This window comes from Podarcis melisellensis, assembly GCF_964234715.1.
Source record: "Podarcis melisellensis genome assembly, chromosome: 8".
NCBI classification, from domain to species: Eukaryota; Metazoa; Chordata; class Lepidosauria; order Squamata; family Lacertidae; genus Podarcis; species Podarcis melisellensis.
Genome location: NC_138540.1, coordinates 11,184,495 through 11,204,541, shown reverse-complemented (window position 1 = coordinate 11,204,541; position 20,047 = coordinate 11,184,495). Strand labels below are relative to the sequence as shown.

Below are 20,047 nucleotides of genomic sequence, written 5' to 3'. Positions count from 1 at the left end.
CCTGCTCAGTTGCAGCCGGGTCAAGCCCCCGCTCCCCACCCATAGCTGTCCACTTTTCCCTTTTCTCGCGAGGAATCCTATTCCGAATAAGGGAATTTCCCTTAAAAAAAGGGAAACGCTGACAGCTATGTCCCCACCTTTAGCATAGATGAACTGGATTTTCTTTTGCCCCACCGTGCAATGCTGGCTCCAGCCCCTGGACCCTCACCTCCCCCGGAAAAGGGGCCATAGCTCGAACCGGGTCCTTTAAAATAGTTCTCGGCCCGCCTCCCGAAAGTTCGACACATTGAGCGCTGTCGGCTCAGCGGAGACGCGGCTGCCAACGCCCTTCCCGGCCACCAGGGGGAACAGCCGCGTCGGGATACAGCGAAAACCATTCTCTCTCTCTCTCCCTTTTGGGTCCCTTCTAGCCCTATGCTTCCACCATGGAGAAACAAAACATTTCCCACCCCGCCCGCGTAGATATAAGAAAGTGTAGAGTGGCCCTCCCCAATTCCTGGATTCGGAGTCCTTAGCGCGGAAGAAGGCTGGGGTCCCACGTTACCGGTTGCCTTCTGCGAAGGCGGGGAGACGGCGCTTCAGTGCCGTGGATTTTGCCTGCTTTCCATCGGGCAGCCCCTCGGAACCACAACGTTAAAAAGGCCCGAAGAACCCGGAAGCTTCCATTGAAATCTAAGCGAGCACCGCTCTAATTTTTCGCAAGTCTATGCGCCCTCCTCAGCCTGACGGCGGGAGGCGAGGGCCATTCCCCGAGCTAACGGAGGCGAAGCAGGGGCCGCGGAGCCAGAAAGGCCTTTGAGGGGACACCGCTGCCTTGGCCGGCGAGGCTTTATTTCGCTGCCGTCTTCGCCTTCGACACAAGAGGCAGGAAGTCTTGGAGCCGGAACAGGCCCCCCCGCAGGAAGTGACGCAAAAGAAGGGTGACGGACGCTTCCGGTACGCGGGCGTACGCGCATGCGCCTCCGTGGGCGGAGAGGCGCCGCGTTTCCGGGTTCCGTGGAGTAGGCGGTCGAGATGGCGGAGGGCGAGGAGTACGAGTCGGTGCTCTGCGTCAAGCCGGAGGTCCACGTCTACCGAGTGCCGCCGCGCGCCTCTAACCGGGGCTACAGGTGAGCCGGGGAGCCCCGGGGCATGTGCAGAGTGCCCTCCTTTCCCCGCCTCGGACTCTCTCCCCTCCCCCCACTTTCAAGCCAATGGTGTCCCTGCGGGTTAGGGCTCAAGGCTCAGTTTGGGCTGCTGGGGAGTCTGAAGGGGCGTACAGTGGTACCACCATGTTAAAAGGGGAGTTTTGAAAGGGTGGCAGCGAAGGAGGAACATGGCAGGGGTGTTGTTGTTGTTTTTTTGGATAAGGGTGCTTAGTAAAGGTAAAGGGACCCCTGACCATTAGGTCCAGTCATGGCCGACTCTGGGGTGGCGGCACTCATCTTGCTTTATTGGCCGAGGGAGCCGGCATACAGCTTCCAGGTCATGTGGCCAGCATGACTAAGCCGCTTCTGGAGCAGCGCACGGAAACGCCGTTTACCTTCCCGCTGGAGTGATACCTATTTATCTACTTTCACTTTGACGTGCTTTTGAACTGCTAGGTTGGCAGGAGCAAGGACCGAGCAACGGGAGCTTACCCCGTTGCAGGGATTCGAACTGCCGGCCTTCTGATCGCCAAGTCCTAGGCTCTGTGGTTTAACCCACAGCGCCTAGCTTACTCCTTTAACAAACATGGCATGAAAGAGAAATTTGCTCTGAAGCACGATGTGTTTGTGTGTGTTGCAGCTGCGAGTTTTCTGCACTGCAAAAAGTGGGGAGGGGTTGGGAAGCTGGTGTTCCGGGGGCCCCTTCCAACGCTTTTGATTCTGTTGGGTGACTTTTAGCCCTGAACAGCGGCGCTGTCTTCTCTCCCTGGTGCTAGAGCTGCGGAGTGGCAGCTGGACCAGCCAGCGTGGAGCGGGCGCATGCGCATAACGGCCAAAGGGAACGTGGCCTACATCAAGTTGGAGGACAAAAACTCAGGTAATGGGGAGTGAGGCGTCCATCGTCTCCGTGCAACATGGTTGTTGTAGGGGCGAAGCTTTTCCTAGCCCAGAACTCGGTTTAGGTCTTAGTTAAGTCTCAGGCAAAAGGAGACACAGTGACTGTGGTTCAGGGCAATCCTTTTTAGCCAGGTTGATTGTCCATAGGATGCCAGAATTGGGTTCTTTTATGGGTCTGTCAAGCTACCCTGAATCCCAGCCCTCACTGCCACACCCGAAGGGGAGCAATTGCAGGGTGTGGAAGTGTGCTAATCTTGGGCAAACCCTACATTCATGGTGGTGGTGGTGCCTAGCAAGCTTCCCCTGACTTGCTTGCAGTGCCCAGGAGTCCAGTAGTCAATTTTCCGGAAGGCAGAAAGGGCACATCTTAAACTGTAGAGTCCTCCCCCCCACCCAACTTATTTGTGAACTTAAGTTTCCAATTCAAAGAATTTTGAAGGACACGAATGACAACTGATTCAGAATATTTGCATCAATGCCACACACCCATTGCGTTGGGGGGGGGTCACTTTCAGCGAACCAAAATGCACAAGTATGAAGAGAAGTAACACAATCTGCTAACTATGGGATGTACTCATGGCACCCAAAGTATCTTTGGTCGGGTGGGAGGGAGAAGCTGAACAGCTGGTTTCATATCCTCACTTTGCCCCCTTCCAGGAGAACTTTTTGCCCAGGCTCCTGTGGACCAGTTCCCCAGCATTACTGTGGAAGGTGTGACGGATTCCAGCCGATACTTTGTCATCCGCATTGAGGACGGGAACGGTATGGAGGCGGAGGTTCGGATCGTGTCCTCCTAGGCACGCAGGGCAGCGGGAATCAGTTCCCCACTTGTGCATCTCCTGGAATGATCCTAAGGCAGCCCCTGCAAGCCCCCCCTTCCTCTTTCCCTTAAAACCCAAAGCTTCCTTCTTGCAGCAAGCTGGGATTTCCCAGGACTTGGGGGGACCTTTGGGAAGAGGATCTTCTGCACCCATTTCCTCAGCATGCTCTTTTTCTGGCCCTCCCCCAGGGCTGCTGCTTTTTGGTCACCGCCCCCCCCCCCCACTATGCCCTCAGATCTCTTCCTGCTTCCTGTTTTTAGCCTTGTTTGAGTTGGCTAACGTTGGGCTGCTAGTCAGGTTCAACGATAGGAGAGGGCACTGTCCTGCACTTCCCATGGTGTGTGTGAGGCCCTTCTGCTTTGGTGTGGTTTTGTCCCTGGGAAGTTGGCTTCATTCCTTGGTGCCAGTGAGGCCCCATGTGGGCCTGTTGCCTCTGCCCAGCTTGCTGTCACAGCCACTCCTGGTGCCACTGAGCTGCCCCTCTTGTAGGTGCTGCCCTTCCTCTTCTCCCAGGACTGCCTGGCTCCCTCTGCACTCTGTGGGCAGCCGGGGCCTTTTGGCACTTCCTTGGTGTGCCACAATGAAAGCTCTGCTGCCGACAGAATGAGCATGGCTTCTCTTGCAGGGCGTCGGGCCTTCATTGGAGTTGGCTTTGTTGACCGAGGTGATGCCTTCGACTTCAACGTCGCTCTGCAGGACCATTTCAAGTGAGCATCTGCCTCCAGCTTTCCAGAGTGCCTGGGTGTCCAGACCTTCCCCAGCCCAGGGGGAGCGGGTGGAGTCTTTGCTACACCGGGTGGAGCCTTGGAAGAGCAAGGCGCCTTTCCATGCAAGCCAAGCTAATTCTTCTGAGCTGGTGCAAGCCAGCTACCTTTTGCCTCCTGGGGTTCCTTCGAATGCCCCTTCCTAGCTCTGCTGATGCAAAAGAAAAACCTCAACCCCTCCCCCTGGGAAAGTAGCACTGTGAGAAGTGAAGGAAGGAAGGAAGGAAGGAAGGAAGGAAGGAAGGAAGGAAGGAAGGAAAGAAAGAAAGAAAGAAAGAAAGAAAGAAAGAAAGAAAGAAAGAAAGAAAGAAAGAAAGAAAGAAAGAGGGGTTTGGGGCAGCTGCCGATTGCAGGCCAGGGGCAGATTCTGTCATGCCTTGCAGTCCCCTTTCGCTCTCTGTAGCCCTGGTGTCTGCTTTGCTGAAGGAGCCTGCATTCTGGTCAACCCCTGACAAATTGGAGGATTTCAGCAGACGAGCCAAGGGAACCGGGGAGGGGGCTGATTCTGGGGATGGAAGCAGGGGGGAACTTGTAGAGGAGCAGCAGCTGGAAGGAGTTTCCCCCCTGCAACTCTCCATCTACCCAGGCTGGGGGGGGGGGTGGATATCCAAGATAGATGAGGGTTGCAGGGGAAAAGCAGCAATGACTCCCTGCAGACTCCCCTCCCACCAATTGAAATCAAACACAGGGTATCGGGTGCTGCCTTTGTGGCTGCGACAGATTTCTTCTGAAGGAGAAGGTGCTTGCTTTCATGGGCTTGGCTGCTGAGTGCAACATAGCCACTTTCCCTACACCGCCCCCTGCCAGCGCCTTATCCTTTTTGCTCTGCTGCATCGTGACACCCCACCTCCACCCCAATTTATTCTCTCAACAGGTGGGTCAAACAGCAAAGTGAGCTGGCCAAGCAGGCCCTGAATCCAGACCAGGGCCCCAAACTGGACCTGGGCTTCAAGGAAGGGCAGACAATCAAGCTCAACATTGCGGTGAGGAGGAGGGACCTCTCTGGGCTTGTCTGGCTGTGGCAGAGGGGGTGGGGGATGGGCTGCGGAAAAGGAATTGCAAAGCAAATGCTAACAAGTGGCTCAAATCAGCAAGTCAAGCCATGGGTTACCAAGGGACACCATCCAGGGTTGATAGCCTGTAGGACCTGGAAGAAAGTTCCTTTCTGACCTCAAATGGTGGGAACAAATCCAATCCTTGAGGGACGCGGGTGGTGCTGTGGGTTAAACCACAGAGCCTAGGGCTTGCCGATCAGAAGGTTGACGGTTCGAATCCCCGCGACGGGGTGAGCTCCTGTTGCTCGGTCCCTGCTCCTGCCAACCTAGCAGTTTGAAAGCACGTCAAAGTGCAAGTAGATAAATAGGTACTGCTCCAGCGGGAAGGTAAACGGCGTTTCCATGCGCTGCTCTGGTTCGCCAGAAGCGGCTTAGTCATGCTGGCCACATGAGCCGGAAGCTGTACGCCGGCTCCCTTGGCCAATTAAGCGAGATGAGCGCCGCAACCCTAGAGTCGGTCACGACTGGACCTAACAGTCAGGGGTCCCTTTACCTTTACCTCAATCTGATCATCAGCAGATTATACCCTCCCTCATCCCAAAGGGATTTCTTTTGGGACACAGACACACCCCAGCATCATACCCCTGTGCCCTGTTTCTGCCTCTATATCACTTGACCACATGATAATGGCTTTTTAGAAACGAACAACACTATACAAGGTCAAAGGTGGAGGGGGGGAGTCTTTTTGCTCTTGTGTCTTGCTCAGGTGTGTCCATGAGGACATGAGACAAAGGGAATTGTTCAGAGTCATCTCAGCCCAGGCCTGGCTGCAGCTGCAGGTTGCTTGCAGATGGATGAGGCCTTCCCCTCCTTTCAGCTGGGATTGCTACCCATGCAGAGACGCAGCTGTGGGCTGGGGAATGCCCTTCGCCCCTTTGAGTGACTGACCATGCAGTTCAATCTCCTTTCAGAACGTGAAGAAGAAGGACGGCTCCTCCTCGGCCAGCAGGCCCCGAGCAACAGGCCCTGGGGGCCCCAACCTCATCCCACCCCCTCCTGGAGGAAAGGCCTCCCTGACCGGGGAGCAGCTTCCGTCTGCTGTAGAGGCAGGTTTGTGTTTCCCGCTGATCTCACTCGCAAAGTAGAAAGTCCCTTATGGCAGTGCACAGCCGTCCTACTTCAGAGCTAGGTTTCCCCAAGCCTGGCTTGCTTGTGGTTATCGGCAGGTGATTTCCCAGCCTTGCGTCGCTGGACTCTTAAGTTTTTCTCGGGGCAGGCAAGCTTCAGAGCAGAGGAGGCTGCTCAGGTTAAACTCCACGCCCCGCCAGCATTGTCTCAGCTGCCTGCCTTTATGGGGTCTTCCTCTCCACCAGGTCCCAGGGGCTCCTAAAGGACTGGCCAGGAAGGGGCTGCGAAATATAAACCCAAGTGATGAACGGTTATCTCTGTCTCTCCCTCCCTGTATCCTGTTTATCAGCAGACGTCTCCATCCCGTGGCCGCCTCCACAGGCTTCAAATTCAACAGCAGAAGCAGCTGCAGACATCTGGGGAGACTTCACCAAAGCTTCTGGGTGAGAGTCACATGTGGGTTGCAGAAGTTGAAATGTGTCCCCTTCCACCCACCCCACGTTTTATCCGGAAAACTCCCTAATCTGACGCACCTGAAAGAGCGTCTCCACCTCCATCGTTCCACCTGGACACTGAGGTCCAGTGCTGAGGGCCTTCTGGCAGTTCCCTCGCTACGAGAAGCCAAGTTACAGGGAACCAGGCAGAGGGCCTTCTCGGGAGTGGCACCCGCCCTGTGGAACAGCCTCCCACCAGATGTCAAAGAGAAAAATAACTACCAAACTTTTAGAAGACATCTGAAGGCAGCCCTGTTTAGGAAAGCTTTTAATGTTTTATAGGTTATTGTATTTTAGTGTTCTGTTGGAAGCCGCCCAGAGTGGCTGGGAAAACCCAGCCAGATGGGCGGGGTATAAATTATTATTATTATTATTATTATTATTATTATTATTATTATTATCTGTTGATGGGACCCGAGGGGTGCCAGGTTCATGACGTTCAAGTCCCAGTGGTGGGGAGATCCTCTTATCCAAAGGGTAGGTCTGCATTCTTGGAGAAGCAGTGAAACTCCATTGCCCCCTCATGCCATCCACTATGTGGTGGCCAGAGGTTATGTCCAGATGTTCAGTGGGAAGGGACCCTCTCTGTCCCCAGTGCAGTGCAGCCTCTGCAGATCCACTCCTTGCTGAAGGGAGCGCCTCTTCTTTCTCCTTCTAGGTCTGCCTCCGGTCAGGCGCAGCAGAGCTCCACCAGCTGGGTCCAGTTCTGAGCTGAGCATCTTGTGCTTGTCTGGTCGGGGGTGAAGGCCACGGAAGGACCCTTGTGGACCAAAGAGGAAGCTACTTTGCCCTCGTGGTGCATCATGAGATCCCAGTCCTGGATGTGTTTGGATGTTTGCTTGGGGCATTTTATGGGATAGGGAAGGTAGGGGTCAGCTGGGGCTGTGCAGATCCTCTTCTCCTTCCCTCCACCTCCATCTACCCCCTCAGCACTTGGGGTCCCTGAAAGGGGAGGGAGGGAGGGAGTTTTTCCTGGGTTCAGATCACAGCTTAAGAACCTGGAATCCTGGAGTGGGGAAGAGGGAGACAGCTGTCCAGAAAGAAAGAGGCTCCTTCCTGTCTCTTGCCTTTTTTCCTGTCTTGTGTGGTGTCAACGGTGTTTCTTTGATATGCTTGCCTCGTCTCGTCCGCTTTCTAGCTTGGAGGGATATTGCGGCGCAGCTGCCCCAGGAAACACACACTCTGTACGCGGGCAAAGGCGGCTTCCCTTGCAGGAGGTGATTGGCAGTGCCCTGCCTTCACAGCCCACCTTGCAAATTTGAAATGAGCTTACCTGTTGCACATCTCCCTCTCGGAATTTCCAGGGTGCCTTCCTCACTGGAAGGATGCTGGGCCCCGATTCTGTCATGTTGCTCTGCCTCTGATGGCTGTGGTGGAGGTAGCAATGCTGGGAGTGAGAGAAGAGTCATCAGCTTGCTGCAGAAGCCACGAGCAATGATGCCACGTCAATGTCCTTTGAGGGTGGGGGTCCCTGGCTCTGCTTTGCCTTGCGAAGTGCCTTCTCTTTTTCCTTCTCCCTCCTCTGCTAAAACTGGCCTTTTGAGCAGCAAGAGCAGTGGAACTTCTGACATTCCATATTGGTGTGACTTTTAATGTGCACACACACAACAAATTACCCTTTTACTTTCAGAGAGACCCTGGGGTTTTTCTCCTATCGCAGGTGCCTCAGACATTGTGAAGGACAAAAACTGCCCTCTGGGCCATCTTACGGAACCGGGTTTTAATTCTCTTTTGAATTATAGATCTTTGTATTCACTCCTATCCTATTTATTCTAAGACGAAGGCCTTTTACAGAACATTTTCTTACTATGAAACTCCATGAAGTTTTTGCTGCCTTTTGTTATTTTTGAGCTGGTTCCTTATTAAAAATGTATATGTATTTATCTGTAAAAAAGCCTTTATTTGTCTTTGGGAAAGGGGCTGAGGAAGCAGAAATGGACGCAGGTGGGGGAGTGAAAATGCCAAAAGATTTAGTAAATACAGTGTCCCAGTGAGATTCACATGTTGGGTGGCTCAGGGTAGGTTCCCAACAGGGGTAGGTTTAGGACATCTTCCTAAACCTAAGGGTGGTGCCCTATATTGGACCCATTGAATTTAATAGATGTGGCTGTTTTAGCGGGGCTCCTCTGATTAGGACTTCCACTCCTATTGTGTACGTTTGTTTTTTGAGGATTGGCACTCTGTTCATGCCCAGAGGTACAATTCTGTTGCTCCCCAAGTTCCTTGGCTGGCATTTGTGACTGTGAGCACAGAACCTTTTCCAGCCAAAAAAAAACAGCCCCAGAACCCCGAAAAGCAGTATTATTTTGGGGGATGCAAGCTGGGATTTTCCCCTCTCAAGCCAAATGTTGAGTCCTGCTTGTCTTTCTCGGGGACAGGGAAACTGCCTCTGGACAATCTGCTTGGCTTTGAATTTCCCCCCACCACGTTGCAAATATCTGGTGCTGGGTAGTGCTCCAGGCCTCAAACAAGCTTCTAGCTATCGATGACCCAGGGAGGGGCTGCCTCCCAAAGGCCCCATAACCCTTTCTCTTTTCCTGACATGTCAGGCCTGGCTTATAGAGCCGCTTCCAGTATTTGCAAAGTCCTGGCGGGAGGCTGCGTCCTGGTTGGGGGGTCACTGAGACATGTGAGAAAAGCCTCCCTTTCGGGAAGAAGGCAGCGCTCAGCCGCCCCGCAGGGCGGCCGTAATTCCCAGAGACTTAAGCAGCTTATGCTGGTGCTGCCTGGGTTTTCCCCGGGTGCAACCGGAGCCCTTGGCACGCGCCTTGGCCTGGAAGAACAGGAGGAGGAGGAGGAAGCAGCGTTCTTGGGCCATCAGAAACCCGCCCTCCTCCTCCACCGCTGCCTGGCGCTATAGTAACGCTGCTGTGGTTTGAGAAGGCAGCTGATCGCCCAGCAGAACCACCTGTGCCAGGTGAGGGACTGGCTTGGTGATGGGGGGCAGCCCTGTCCTGGGGCACTAGGAGGTCAGGGTCCAGGGCTGATGCTCTGCTGGGTGGGGAAGGCCCTGCACTCCACACATGCCCCGAGGCACTGCACAACAGCCTTCCGTCCCCCCCCCCCTTTCTGGCTCCAGAAGCACAGTGTCCGGACCGAGCTTTCGCAGTTACCCCTTTGCCCACACCGGGCAAGTTGAGAGCAAACGAATTCGCGTCTTTGAATCGACCTAAAAACTCCCCACCGCGCTTGCACAGCGCCTTCAAAACTGCTGATGGGGCTCCTTCCCCTTGGACAGGTTGGATGGGGCAGAAATCCAACAGGTGCAGCATCGGCCAGGCGCGCGCGAGGTTCCCTCTGTTGAGTTTCTGCTCCGTGGCGCGCGCTGCGGGGCGCATTCCCCGATGAGAAAGTTGAGCCGGCTCACTCGGTGGGGCTCCGCCCGGTGTCTGCCCCGTGCGAATATCCGCCTGCAGCCCGAGCTGCAAACTTTGGGGAAGGGGCCGTCGTGACTGCATCAAGCCGGAGAAGCGGCGGCCTCTAGGACCCGGGAGCGCCACGGCTTGAGTCCGCGGGGGAGGCAGCCTGCAGCCGCCGCCGCCCCCCCCCCTTCTGTTGCCAGGCGGCGATTGGTCCAGCCCGGCTCCCCCCTGCAGCCGCGGGACCCGGGAAAGAGGCGGGGGGGGCGGCTCGGGCTGGCGCTCCTCCCCGGGTCCTGCCCCTCTCCTCTAGCAGCAGTATCGCAAAGCAGCCTTTGCATCGCTTCTGCCGTGCAAAGGGCCATGGAGGCGGCCCCCCCTGCCCGTCAGGAGCCCCCCGGAGCCCGGCCGTAGAGCGGCGGCGGCTCCCTCCCCATGAGCAACGCGGAGGCTGCGGAGCTGAAGCTGGAGGCTGCGGTTCAGGTCGGTGGGGGCTGCGTGGCGGCGGAAGAAGCGGGAGCATCCTTCAACCCCCTCCGGCACCCCGCCTTTCTTTCTTTCTTTCTTTCTTTCTTTCTTTCTTTCTTTCTTTCTTTCTTTCTTTCTTTCTTTCTTTCTTTCTTTCTTTCTTTCTTTCTTTCTTTCTTTCTTTCCGAATATAATCTCCTTTTGGGGGGAACCTGGGCGCATCTTCTCCATACAGACTCCGAAGTTAGGTGCCAGAAACAGCCCCCTAAAAGTAGGAGCCCTCGCCCGGCGTCTTGCTGAATTCCCTTTCTTCTACTCTTTCCCTGCCTTTTATGGGGATTTCTCCAAATTAGTCTTGCCTTGCGGGGCGGGTTGGATGCTGGGAAATATGTGTACCTTTGGGCCAGGCAAAGGTTTGTAATGTCTCCTCTCTAGAAGGCAAATATCTCCCCCCCCCCTTTTAGTTATCCTTAAAAACAAACAAACAAACTAGGTTTTGGTAGCTGATCTAAAAGCTGAGGAAAGCAAGGTTTAATCGTGAGGGATTGCATTAGAAAGCTAAAATCAACCCAAGTATTTTACTGGAAAAGAGAATAATCTTATTTGTGCAGGAACTGCTGTTGGATCCTTAGTGTTACAGGAGATTTACAGGTGTAAAGCTAAATTCATGCTGCAATCTGAAGTTACATCCCAGTCCCCTGCCCTGATTTAACATCATCTAAAGTAAATGTAGCCTCACTCTGGAGTGAAGTCTTCTGCACTCCTTAGGACTTTGATGACTCTGATGACAGGGGTCAGCAAACATTTTCAGCAGGGGGCTGGCCCACTGTCCCTCAGACCTTGTGGGGGGCCAGACCATATTTTGAAAGGGGGGAAATGAACAAATTCCTATGGCCCACAAATAACCCAGAGATGCATTTTAAATAAAAGCACACATTCTACTCATGTAAAAACACGCTGATTCCCGGACCATCCGTGGGCCGGATTTAGAAGGCAATTGGGCCGAATCTGGCCCCCGAGCCTTAGTTTGCCTACTTATGGTGTTGAATAACTCTGTGGGCTTGATCCAGCGAGAAGGAGGCATTATGAAGTCCCATCAAACTGAGTAAACTCCCCATTCCAGCCACAACCTCTCAGGCTCAGCTCCCCTTCTGAACCAAAGGTATAACTATACTTAGCTACCTTGCAAAGTTGTTGTGGGGTTTTTGTGCATGAGGGGTTGCTCAGTTTTGGGGAGTGCTTGATGAAGAACATCTGGGCCAGTTGACCAAAAGATCCTTTTTTCACATCTCCATCCTTGGCTGCTTCTTCCGTGAACAGGTTGGGGAATGTGTCTTGAGTCTGAGAGCTAGGGGGAGTAGTATATTCTTCTTCTTCTTCTTCTTCTTCTTCTTCTTCTTCTTCTTCTTCTTCTTCTTCTTCGATCACTCATAGCCGAGTAAGATTGTCTTCCATAAACACGGTTTTAACAATGAGTCCGTAAGTGACTGTGAAGGCCAATTCTGGATCCACACGTCCTTCCACAGTGGGGACATAGGTTTCGGACTGGAGTTGATCACAGTGTGGATTTGCCAAGCATGCCTTCCTCCTAGCACGTTTCTCCCTTGCATCCTGAGTTCGAGTGTCTTCCAAGCCCATGACACCTTTGGTAAAGGCTGTTCTCCAACTGGAGCGCTCGCAGGCCAGTGTTCCCCAGTTGTCGGTGTCTATCCTACATTTTTTTAGATTTGCCTTGAGACAGTCTTTAAACCTCTTTTGTTGACCACCAGCATTACGCTTTCCATTTTTAAGTTCTGAATAGAGTAGTTGTTTTGGAAGACGATAATCAGACATCCGCACAACATGACCAGTCCAATGAAGTTGATGTTGAATGCCTAAGTTGGGGGGGGGGAAGCCTCTCCCTCCCCCACACTTCACAAAGAAGTCAGCCAAGTCCTGAGTCCCGTTTTGGAGGTGACCTTTAAACCTTCTATGGGATAACAAAGGGCCAAGGAGGAACTTTTATTGGATTGCTGGGTATTAGGGCACTAAATCTGGACATCCTTTTATACTGAAGCCATGGAGGAACAGGGTCCCAAGGCATGGTGGGGGGGGGGCAATGATTCAAGGTCTGGCCTGAGCAAGGGACAGAGATGCTCCCCTGCCCCAAATCGCCCACTTGAGTTGCCCACTTCCCTTCTCTTTCCACCTTCCCAAGCTCAAAGCCACAATGAAGTACTGAGCCCCGTTTGCGGCCAGACGGCCACTCATTTTAGTCCCTCCTCCTTGAGTTTCATGGGCTGGAGATTCTGGGAGAAGGTTGGTTTTTTTTACTGGGGATCCCCACTCCCGGAACAGGCTGCATGAGGATAGAGCTGCCCCCTAAGTGCTGAATATGTTCTGGTCTTAGGCAGATTTTCCCCCACCCCTGTGGATTCCTTCTGGGGTTATTCATCTTCCCTTGCATCCTGCAGGCTGCTACCTCGCTTGGCTCACCCAGTGCAGTCCCAGTTGCTGAACTGGGCCAGGGACTTGGGTCGGCCTGCATGGAAATTTCAGTTCCACCCAAACCACAGAGTGAAATATAGTTCACTGACTGCTATATAGGCTTGTAAAACTATAGAGAAAGTTAATCTGGTTTTTAATTTGGCAATGATATTGACGTCTCCGTGTGTGTGTATGTGTGTGTCCCAGAGAGAGGGCACTCTTATTCCCATCTTATTGATGGGGCCACTGAGGGAGAGGCTTGACTCAAAGAGCCCAAAGCCAAGCCAGGGAGCCTGGAATAGAGGCAAGAGGCTCCCTCAGTTCTCCTGGCACCAGAGGCCAATTTTTTACCTGCTGGGCGGCTGGCAACCTTTTTTGGCCAGTGTGGCTTGTTCCTGCTCCGTGCTGCCTCTGCATCTTGCAGTTGGACAACACCATCTTGGGCTCGCTGAGAAGCTGTCTTGGCCCAGAGGAGACTCTGTCTTGGCTTCTTCAGGGCCGGTCCGTGGTTGCTGAGACTGGCTTGTTCTCACCCGGCAGAAAGTCGAAGACAGCATCCTGATCTCTGCAGAAGGGAAGAGCCTCTCTGTCAGGGGCTCCTGCGAAGACTCTCCACCCACCCGCTTGCCAGCTAGGATCCGGGAAATCGTCACCAAGAACCTCTCGCAAAGCGATTGCCAAGGTATGTTTGGAGAAGAGGCTTCTTCTTGGAACTGGGGAACTGTGGGCTGGGAAGGGAGCCTTCTTGGCTTCCTTCCTCGCTAGGCTCTTCATCTCCTGGCCTGGCCTGGTTTCCCCTGCAAGGAAGACAGAAAGGAGGAGGCAGCTGATCTCTGCTCTGGCTGGGTACCTGGCAGGATGGACCCTTTCCTCTTCCAACTCACGGGAGGTGACAGGTGCAAAGGAAAGGATGGAGCCAACTGTTAACATTCTGGTACTCCATCTTGTTGTATCCAACACTTCATCCTCTGCCTTTTTTTAAAAAAAAATATTTAATCATTTTTTTCAATACAAACAGCAAAAAACACATACAGTGGTACCTCAGGTTACATACGCTTCAGGTTACAGGCTCCGCTACCCCAGAAATATTACCTTGGGTTAAGAACTTTGCTTCAGGATGAGAACAGAAATCGTGCGGTGGCAGCAGGAGGCCCCATTAGCTAAAGTGGCGCTTCAGGTTAAGAACAGTTTCAGGTTAAGAATGGACCTCCGGAACGAATTAAGTACTTAACCCGAGGTACCACTATACAACGAAAACCACAATGACACTAATAACACAATTTAACAATTCAGATTTGAGTACTGATATACCATATTTTTCGCTCTATAGGACGCACCAGATGATAAGAAGCACCTAGTTTGCGGGGGAGGAAAGCGAGAAAAAAATTATTTTGAATCCCAGAAGCTAGAACAGCAAGAGGGATCTGGCTTCTGGGATACAGTGTGGCTGTTCTGGCTTCTGGGATAACCGCTGAAGGGGCGCTGTGCAGTTCTCCCTCTCTGCGCAGCGCCATTCACTCCATAAGACACACTCGCATTTCCCCTTACTTTATAGGAGGAAAAAAGTGCGTCCTATGGAGCGAAAAATACGGTACCTATAACTACACCTTTTTAACAATATTTCCCCACCTCTCCTCCCCCTATTTCCCACCACTGTCCGCCTTATCACTTAAGTATTCCTTCCAGATTTCTTCATAGTTATCCATTCTTAATTTGCGTTGATATGCAATTTGTTTCTATGCAGCTAGTCTGTCCATATTGTCAATCCATGTGCTTAATGGAATCTTTTCCAATTCATCAAAACAAGGTTTTTTTGCTGTTTAATGTGACACTTCATCCTCTGCTGAGCTTCAGAACACCCCTGCCCAGCCCACCTGCCTGTCACCCCTTCTGGACGGGACAAGGAGGCCAGGCTGTGCCAAGCCGGCCACAGTGCTGCTGGCTGGGCCCAGGGGCTTCGTGCTGCTGCGACACGCTCTGTTTCCAAACAATACCTGGGAAGGCAGCAAATAGGAAGTTCTCTCTGTATGTGAGAGGGAGGGAAAGACTCTGTGTGAGTGACTCTCTTTTTTAAAAAAAATTTTTTTAGTCAAAATTAAAATAAGACGTATTATCCAAAAACATATCATCCTTGTTTTTTCTCCCATTTTTCTTCCCTCCCCCCGCTCCCACACAAAACCCACCCACCCCCACCCCCACCCCCCGACTTCCCTCAGTTCCAGTCTTTGGTTTCTCCGAGACTGCTGTTACAAAGTTGTATATATCCTCAAACTATTTAGCTGGTTATTATCAATAAAAAGTTTGTGAATGTTTATTCAAAACCTGGATTGAATAAGGAGTCCAGTTCACTTTGTTGTGTCTTCAGATACTTTGTAAAGGGTTCCCATTCATCCTTAAAGTCACAGTTGTCCCGTAGCTTATATTTCAATTTTGCCAGTTCTGCATAGTCCGTCAATTTTTCTTGCCACGATTTTTTAGTTGGGGTTTCTTCAGTCTTCCATCCTTGTGCTACCAGAACTCTTGTGGTCGCTGTGTGAGCAACTCTCAATGGGTGATACACCGTTGCGGAACTCACATAAGACATCAGAAGGAGTCTGGATGCTGCTGCTGCTGGATCCGACCCAGTTTTATGGTGCTCACAGACAAATGCTCCCGCAAGACAGGGAAGGCAACAGCTTTCTCTTGCTGGCGCATTTGGGTATTTCACAGATAGACTGCTACTTCACATGGAGGTCCAAAGCAAAGCCCACGGCATTTTGCCACAGATCGTGGACGCAAATCCTATAAATCAGTTGTGCGTTGAGCGGGGCCCGCTGACGCTGGGGCCCGCAGTTCAAGAAGAATGAACTTTACAGTGTGGTTGCAAAGGGGAGCAACCCCTCCATTTCTTCCATGGTCGCTCATCCCAATAAAGGGGAGTCTCTGGGGGCTGAAATAAAAGGCGAAAACTGTAGGACCCCTTCTGGGACGAGGTGAGCACTGCCTCTTCCCTGGCAGAAGTTGCCCCATTAGCAACAACCTGTTGCCGATGCCTTTCCATCCAGCAGCAAGAAAATGTTTGCGAATTTTCTGTGGCAGGAACGTCCAACTTCCAAGATCTACTCACATGATTAAAATCTGGCAGTGATCTACCCCTTTTTGGGGTATTCAAACTTGTCGATCTTTTTTTAGGGCAGGAACATCTCGTTTTGGGAGGAGGTTCAGGTCAAAGTTGTCAAGCTTCGTTTAGGAAGGAAGATCCCGTTTTTTTGGGGGGGGTGTTCAGATCTAATGAATGGAAAGAGGCGCTCAGCAATCCCTAAGGAGACAGTCAGCCTTGCTGCGCAAACTCTGACTTCCGTTCTAGCGATCTAGAGAGTGGGGAGGCGCCAGATGGAGGAGCCACCGATCTACCGTGATCTACCAAAAGCTCCCGGGGATCGACCAGTCAATCCCGGTTGACCTGTTGGACACCCCTGTTCTGTGGCATCGCAACAGTCCGTTATTTAGCACACCTGTATGCCAGATGTTCTGGCAGTGGATCCCAAGTTCCCTTTGCTCTGTTTACAGTGGTACCTCGGGTTACAGAAATCGGGCTCCGGCTGCGTGGCAGCAGCGGGAGGCCCAATTAGCTAAAGTGGTGCTTCAGGTTAAGAACAGTTTCAGGTTCAGAACGGACCTCCGGAAAGAATTAAGTTCTTAACCGAGGTACCAATGTATTTCTTAAACTTCTGCCCTTCGTTCCAAAGGGAGCCCAGGGCGTCTTGTCCAACTGCGGAAATGCATTTGATGCGTGTGTGTCTGTCTCTCTACCTCTGTGCTCCTCTCTTCCCACAGTGGCCTCCCACGCCGAGATGTCGTCCTTGCTTTCCCTCCAGGAGGAGAACCGCATCTTGCAGCAGGAGCTGTCCCGGGTGGAAGATTTGCTGGCCCAGAGCCGGGCTGAGCGGGATGAACTGGCCATCAAGTACAATGCCATCAGTGAGCGGGTAGGTGCAGGAGGCAGGCAGTGTCTTCTGTACCCTTCCCAGTAGGCCTTTTCAGGCAAATGGGTCTATGAAATCTTTACCAGCACTTTACCAGTGCTAGTGAATAGGTTTTATGGTCCAGTCGACTCTCATCTTTTGTGCAAGTTCTGTTCTAGGGATAGCATGTAAAGCCAAAATAATGCTGTGTTACTTTATTGTTGTTAGCCGCTCTGAGCCTGGCTTCGGCTGGGGAGGGCGGGATATTAATAATAATAATAATAATAATAATAATAATAATAATAATAATAACAATAATAATAATCCCAATTGTGCAAATCAAATATAACTCATAGAATTCCACAGGATGTGGTATTAGTGTGTGAAAGCAGTCCAGATGGTGGAGTTGTCAGGTGCCATCTTCACTTGGTCACAAGTGACCAACAGCCAGGGGCAAAATGCTCCTGGCGCCTGGCTAATTTCGAACACTGAATGCAAGTAGGAAGACGCAGACTCTGTTGGGGTGAGGATGGCTTGAGCTGTTTAGAGATGTTCTGGCGCAGAGAAAGGGGTTCTCTGTCGACCCACCATGGGACTGAGCTTTGGCAAGGGAGATTTGAGGAGCTGGAGAAAGAGAGGCACCAGAGGGCCCTGCCAGGATCCAATCTCCCCCTTCCAAAACCTGGCAAACGAGAATGGGTCCCATTATTTCCTTGGCCAGTTTCCCAGCATGCCCTGCTCCCCCCACCCCAGTCTTGTCTCCTGTACTCAGATCTGACTAAGGGTCTCCATGGAAAACATTTCCTGACTGCTTTCCAGAGTATTGGGGGGAGGGAATGGGGCATATTTTATTCTTCCTCCATGTCCAAAAGCTTTGGCCTGCCTGGACAGGTCCAGCTAAATAGCACCCGGGCTGGTTGAGACCTGCCTCTTGGCTGTGCAGTTTGCAAAGGGGACACGCGGGTGTTTGAATGTGCCCTGCCACTCACGCTTGACCTGAATTAGTGGATTTAAGAACCAGGCGTGAAACACTTTGGAAGGAAGGAGGCACGCAAAAAACAACAACAACGTATTGACAGTGATCTCGTGCTCCGTAGTGTTCAAAGCGGGGCTGTCCATTGGATCAAAGAAATCTTGGTAGGTTAGTTAGCTAGCTAGTTTACCGTATTTTTTGCTCTATAAGACTCACTTTTTCCCTCCTAAAAAGTAAGGGGAAATGTGTGTGCGTCCTATGGAGCGAATGCAGGCTGTGCAGCTATCCCAGAAGCCAGAACAGCAGGAGGGATTGCTGCTTTCACTGCGCAGCGATCCGTCTTGCTGTTCTGGCTTCCGGGATTCAGAATATTTCTTTTCTTGCTTTCCTCCTCCAAAAACTAGGTGTGTCTTGTGGTCTGGTGCTTCTTATAGAGTGAAAAATACGGTAATTCTCTGTAATTTCACAACAGGATGAAGCATTTTGTCTCCCCCCCCAATAAAAAGCTTTCTTTGTATTTAAATTGCTACCAGGCCCCATCTTACAAATGTGAGGGAGGGAGGGGCTGGGCTGGTAGCAATGCCTCTCCTGAGATGGCACCGGAATAAATCAGCAATTTTACAAGGGGCTGCCAATGGCACCCCAGGGCTTTTTGTAAAAAAAGAAATAAATCAAATTTCAAGGGGCTGCCAGAATCGTTGCCACAGCTTTGTACAGAAAGACAGTGTTGTCTTCCCTCTTTTGCAGCTTGGGGTGGGGAACTGAGGCTGAGATTGGGGATTCCATTGGGGTTTTTTTGCTCCTGAAACCTTCTAGAGCTCTAAACCGGAGGGATGTTTTCTTCAAAGCAGAGCTGGGTCTGCCTACCTCTTGGTTGTAGGCAAGGGCAGGAAAAGAAACAATTCTCCTAAGAATTTCTGCTCTGGCTGGGGGGGGGGCTCTTGGTTTGGGGGCCCCTCTCCTTACAAGACTGTATTGGGAGCTGGGCTCACATGCTCCGGTGACCATGGCGACTAGCAGGATAATTTAAATGGGCTGCAGGTTGCCATGGCAGCCGTTGCCTGGGAAGAGGGCAAACTTCGCTCCTGCATTTTACATCTTGCGCCCAATTTCCCCCCCCCCCCCAAGCCATTTTTCTGTTAAAAACAAAAACAAAACCATGCACAACCCTTTTGACAAATGCTTTGAAAGTGGGAGCAAAGGGCAATCTCCTGCAGATGCTCTGTGTTTAAATTGTCCCAGGCTTGGGAAGATTGATTAAAAAAAGGGATTAGTTGGCTTCCCTGCCAAATCGGTGTGTGTGGTTCAGTCTGGCTGTTATTTCTTCTTAGCCTTGCGGCAGTCCTCTGCAGTCCATCAACCCAGAACTGGCTCCTTTGACAGGCTGCGGGCTCCCCAAGGCCCTCCGGCAACTGGTGCCCAAAGGGTAGACTGCCTTGGGACATGGAAGTTCCATGCAACAGCGATAGGCAATGGGCACAAGCTTAGAGGAAGGCTCTCTTGCTCTTCCTGAGAATTGGGGCTTAGGCACAAGGGGCCCTGATCCTCCTCCCCTTTCTTTCCTGGGACTCCTCAGCTGGAGCAAGCGCTGCGCCTGGAGTCGGGTGAGCGGGAAAGGGAGGCATTGGAGAACAAGAGCTTGGCTCAGCAAAACGTGGAGCTGCGCCGGCGGCTGGAGGAAGAGCAGGCAGGCTACAAGCGGAAGCTCCAGGCCTACCAGGAGGGGCAGCAGCGGCAGGCCCAGCTGGTGCAGAAGCTGCAAGCCAAGGTAAGACCCCCATAAGTCCCTCCATGCACCAGGCCGCACCGCCAGCGGCACTCCCAACCATAGCTGTCAACCGCCCCTTATTTGGCGGGAAACTCCCTTATTCCAGCGCCGTTTCCCGCTGCTGTCCCGGATTGATGATGTCCCTTAAATTTCCCGGGTTTCATGCTGGCCGGGCTCGGGAGGGAAGCAGCGGCTCAGGGTCCTCTGCCTCGAGGGGCGCGTTGTGAGGAGACGGGTGGCGGTGGGCAGGCAGGCAGCCCCTCTCTTGCGAGACTTCCACCATGCTGCCAGGGGAAGCTGGAGGCAGCAGCGGCTGAGGAGGCGGCCTGAGGGAGGAGGAAGAGGAGGGGATGAGGAGGGATGCAGAAGGGTGGCACTTCAGTGGCCGTTGCGGTACCGCAACGCCTCATGCCAGGCTCGCGGGCGGCGTGGGCAAGAGTCTCCCTCCCTCCCTACTTCTCTCTTGGGCGGGGAAGGGCCGATGGAACTCCTCGCGCCAGGATGACAGCAGCAGCCCTGACATGCTGCTTGGCATACCCTCCAACCACTGCAGCGTCTTAATGTAGTGATTTCCCCCTCTGCATCCCTTTCATAACTCTATTTTTATAAATCATTTGTCCATCCATAGTTCAAATTTTTACTACAAGTTTTCTGTCAATCCTACCAATGTGTGTAACTCTTTGCAATAGCTTTTCAAACAAATTATAAACTTTCCCCATTCTTTATTAAAGAGGTCCTCTTCCTAGTTTCTAATTCTGCCTGTAAGCTTTGCCATCTCAATGTCATTCATCAGTTTTCATAGAATCATAGAGTCATAGAGTTGGAAGAGACCACAAGGGCCAT

The 20,047-nt window shown here is 52.3% G+C and overlaps 2 protein-coding genes across 5 annotated transcripts in view; both read left to right on the top strand.

The window, feature by feature from the left end:
• Positions 1 to 773: 773 nt before the first annotated feature.
• On the top strand, positions 774 to 8,120 carry NECAP2 (NECAP endocytosis associated 2). 3 transcript variants are annotated; one of them, XM_081923162.1, is made up of 8 exons: positions 774 to 1,109; positions 1,904 to 2,004; positions 2,682 to 2,786; positions 3,471 to 3,552; positions 4,484 to 4,592; positions 5,576 to 5,714; positions 6,082 to 6,175; positions 6,885 to 8,120. In XM_081923162.1, exons 1-8 carry the CDS (start codon positions 1,015 to 1,017, stop codon positions 6,934 to 6,936), a joined length of 777 nt encoding a protein of 258 aa, XP_081779288.1. In that variant the 5' UTR covers positions 774 to 1,014; the 3' UTR covers positions 6,937 to 8,120. The 3 variants fall into 3 exon arrangements, with proteins under 3 accessions (XP_081779288.1, XP_081779289.1, XP_081779290.1); XM_081923163.1 differs by having other exon boundaries at positions 950 to 1,109; positions 6,085 to 6,175; XM_081923164.1 differs by having other exon boundaries at positions 960 to 1,109; positions 1,866 to 2,004.
• A 1,715-nt stretch (positions 8,121 to 9,835) lies between these two features.
• Positions 9,836 to 20,047, top strand: part of CROCC (ciliary rootlet coiled-coil, rootletin) — a 67,131-nt gene continuing 56,919 nt past the window's right edge. The window contains exons 1-4 of one of the 2 annotated variants that reach the window (XM_081923089.1): positions 9,836 to 10,068; positions 13,060 to 13,201; positions 16,336 to 16,487; positions 19,013 to 19,204. In XM_081923089.1, the coding sequence (XP_081779215.1) occupies positions 10,021 to 10,068; positions 13,060 to 13,201; positions 16,336 to 16,487; positions 19,013 to 19,204 (534 nt within the window). In that variant the 5' untranslated portion in view covers positions 9,836 to 10,020. The remainder of the gene's footprint in view (positions 10,069 to 13,059; positions 13,202 to 16,335; positions 16,488 to 19,012; positions 19,205 to 20,047) is intronic. The other variant, XM_081923088.1, reaches the window with a different exon arrangement.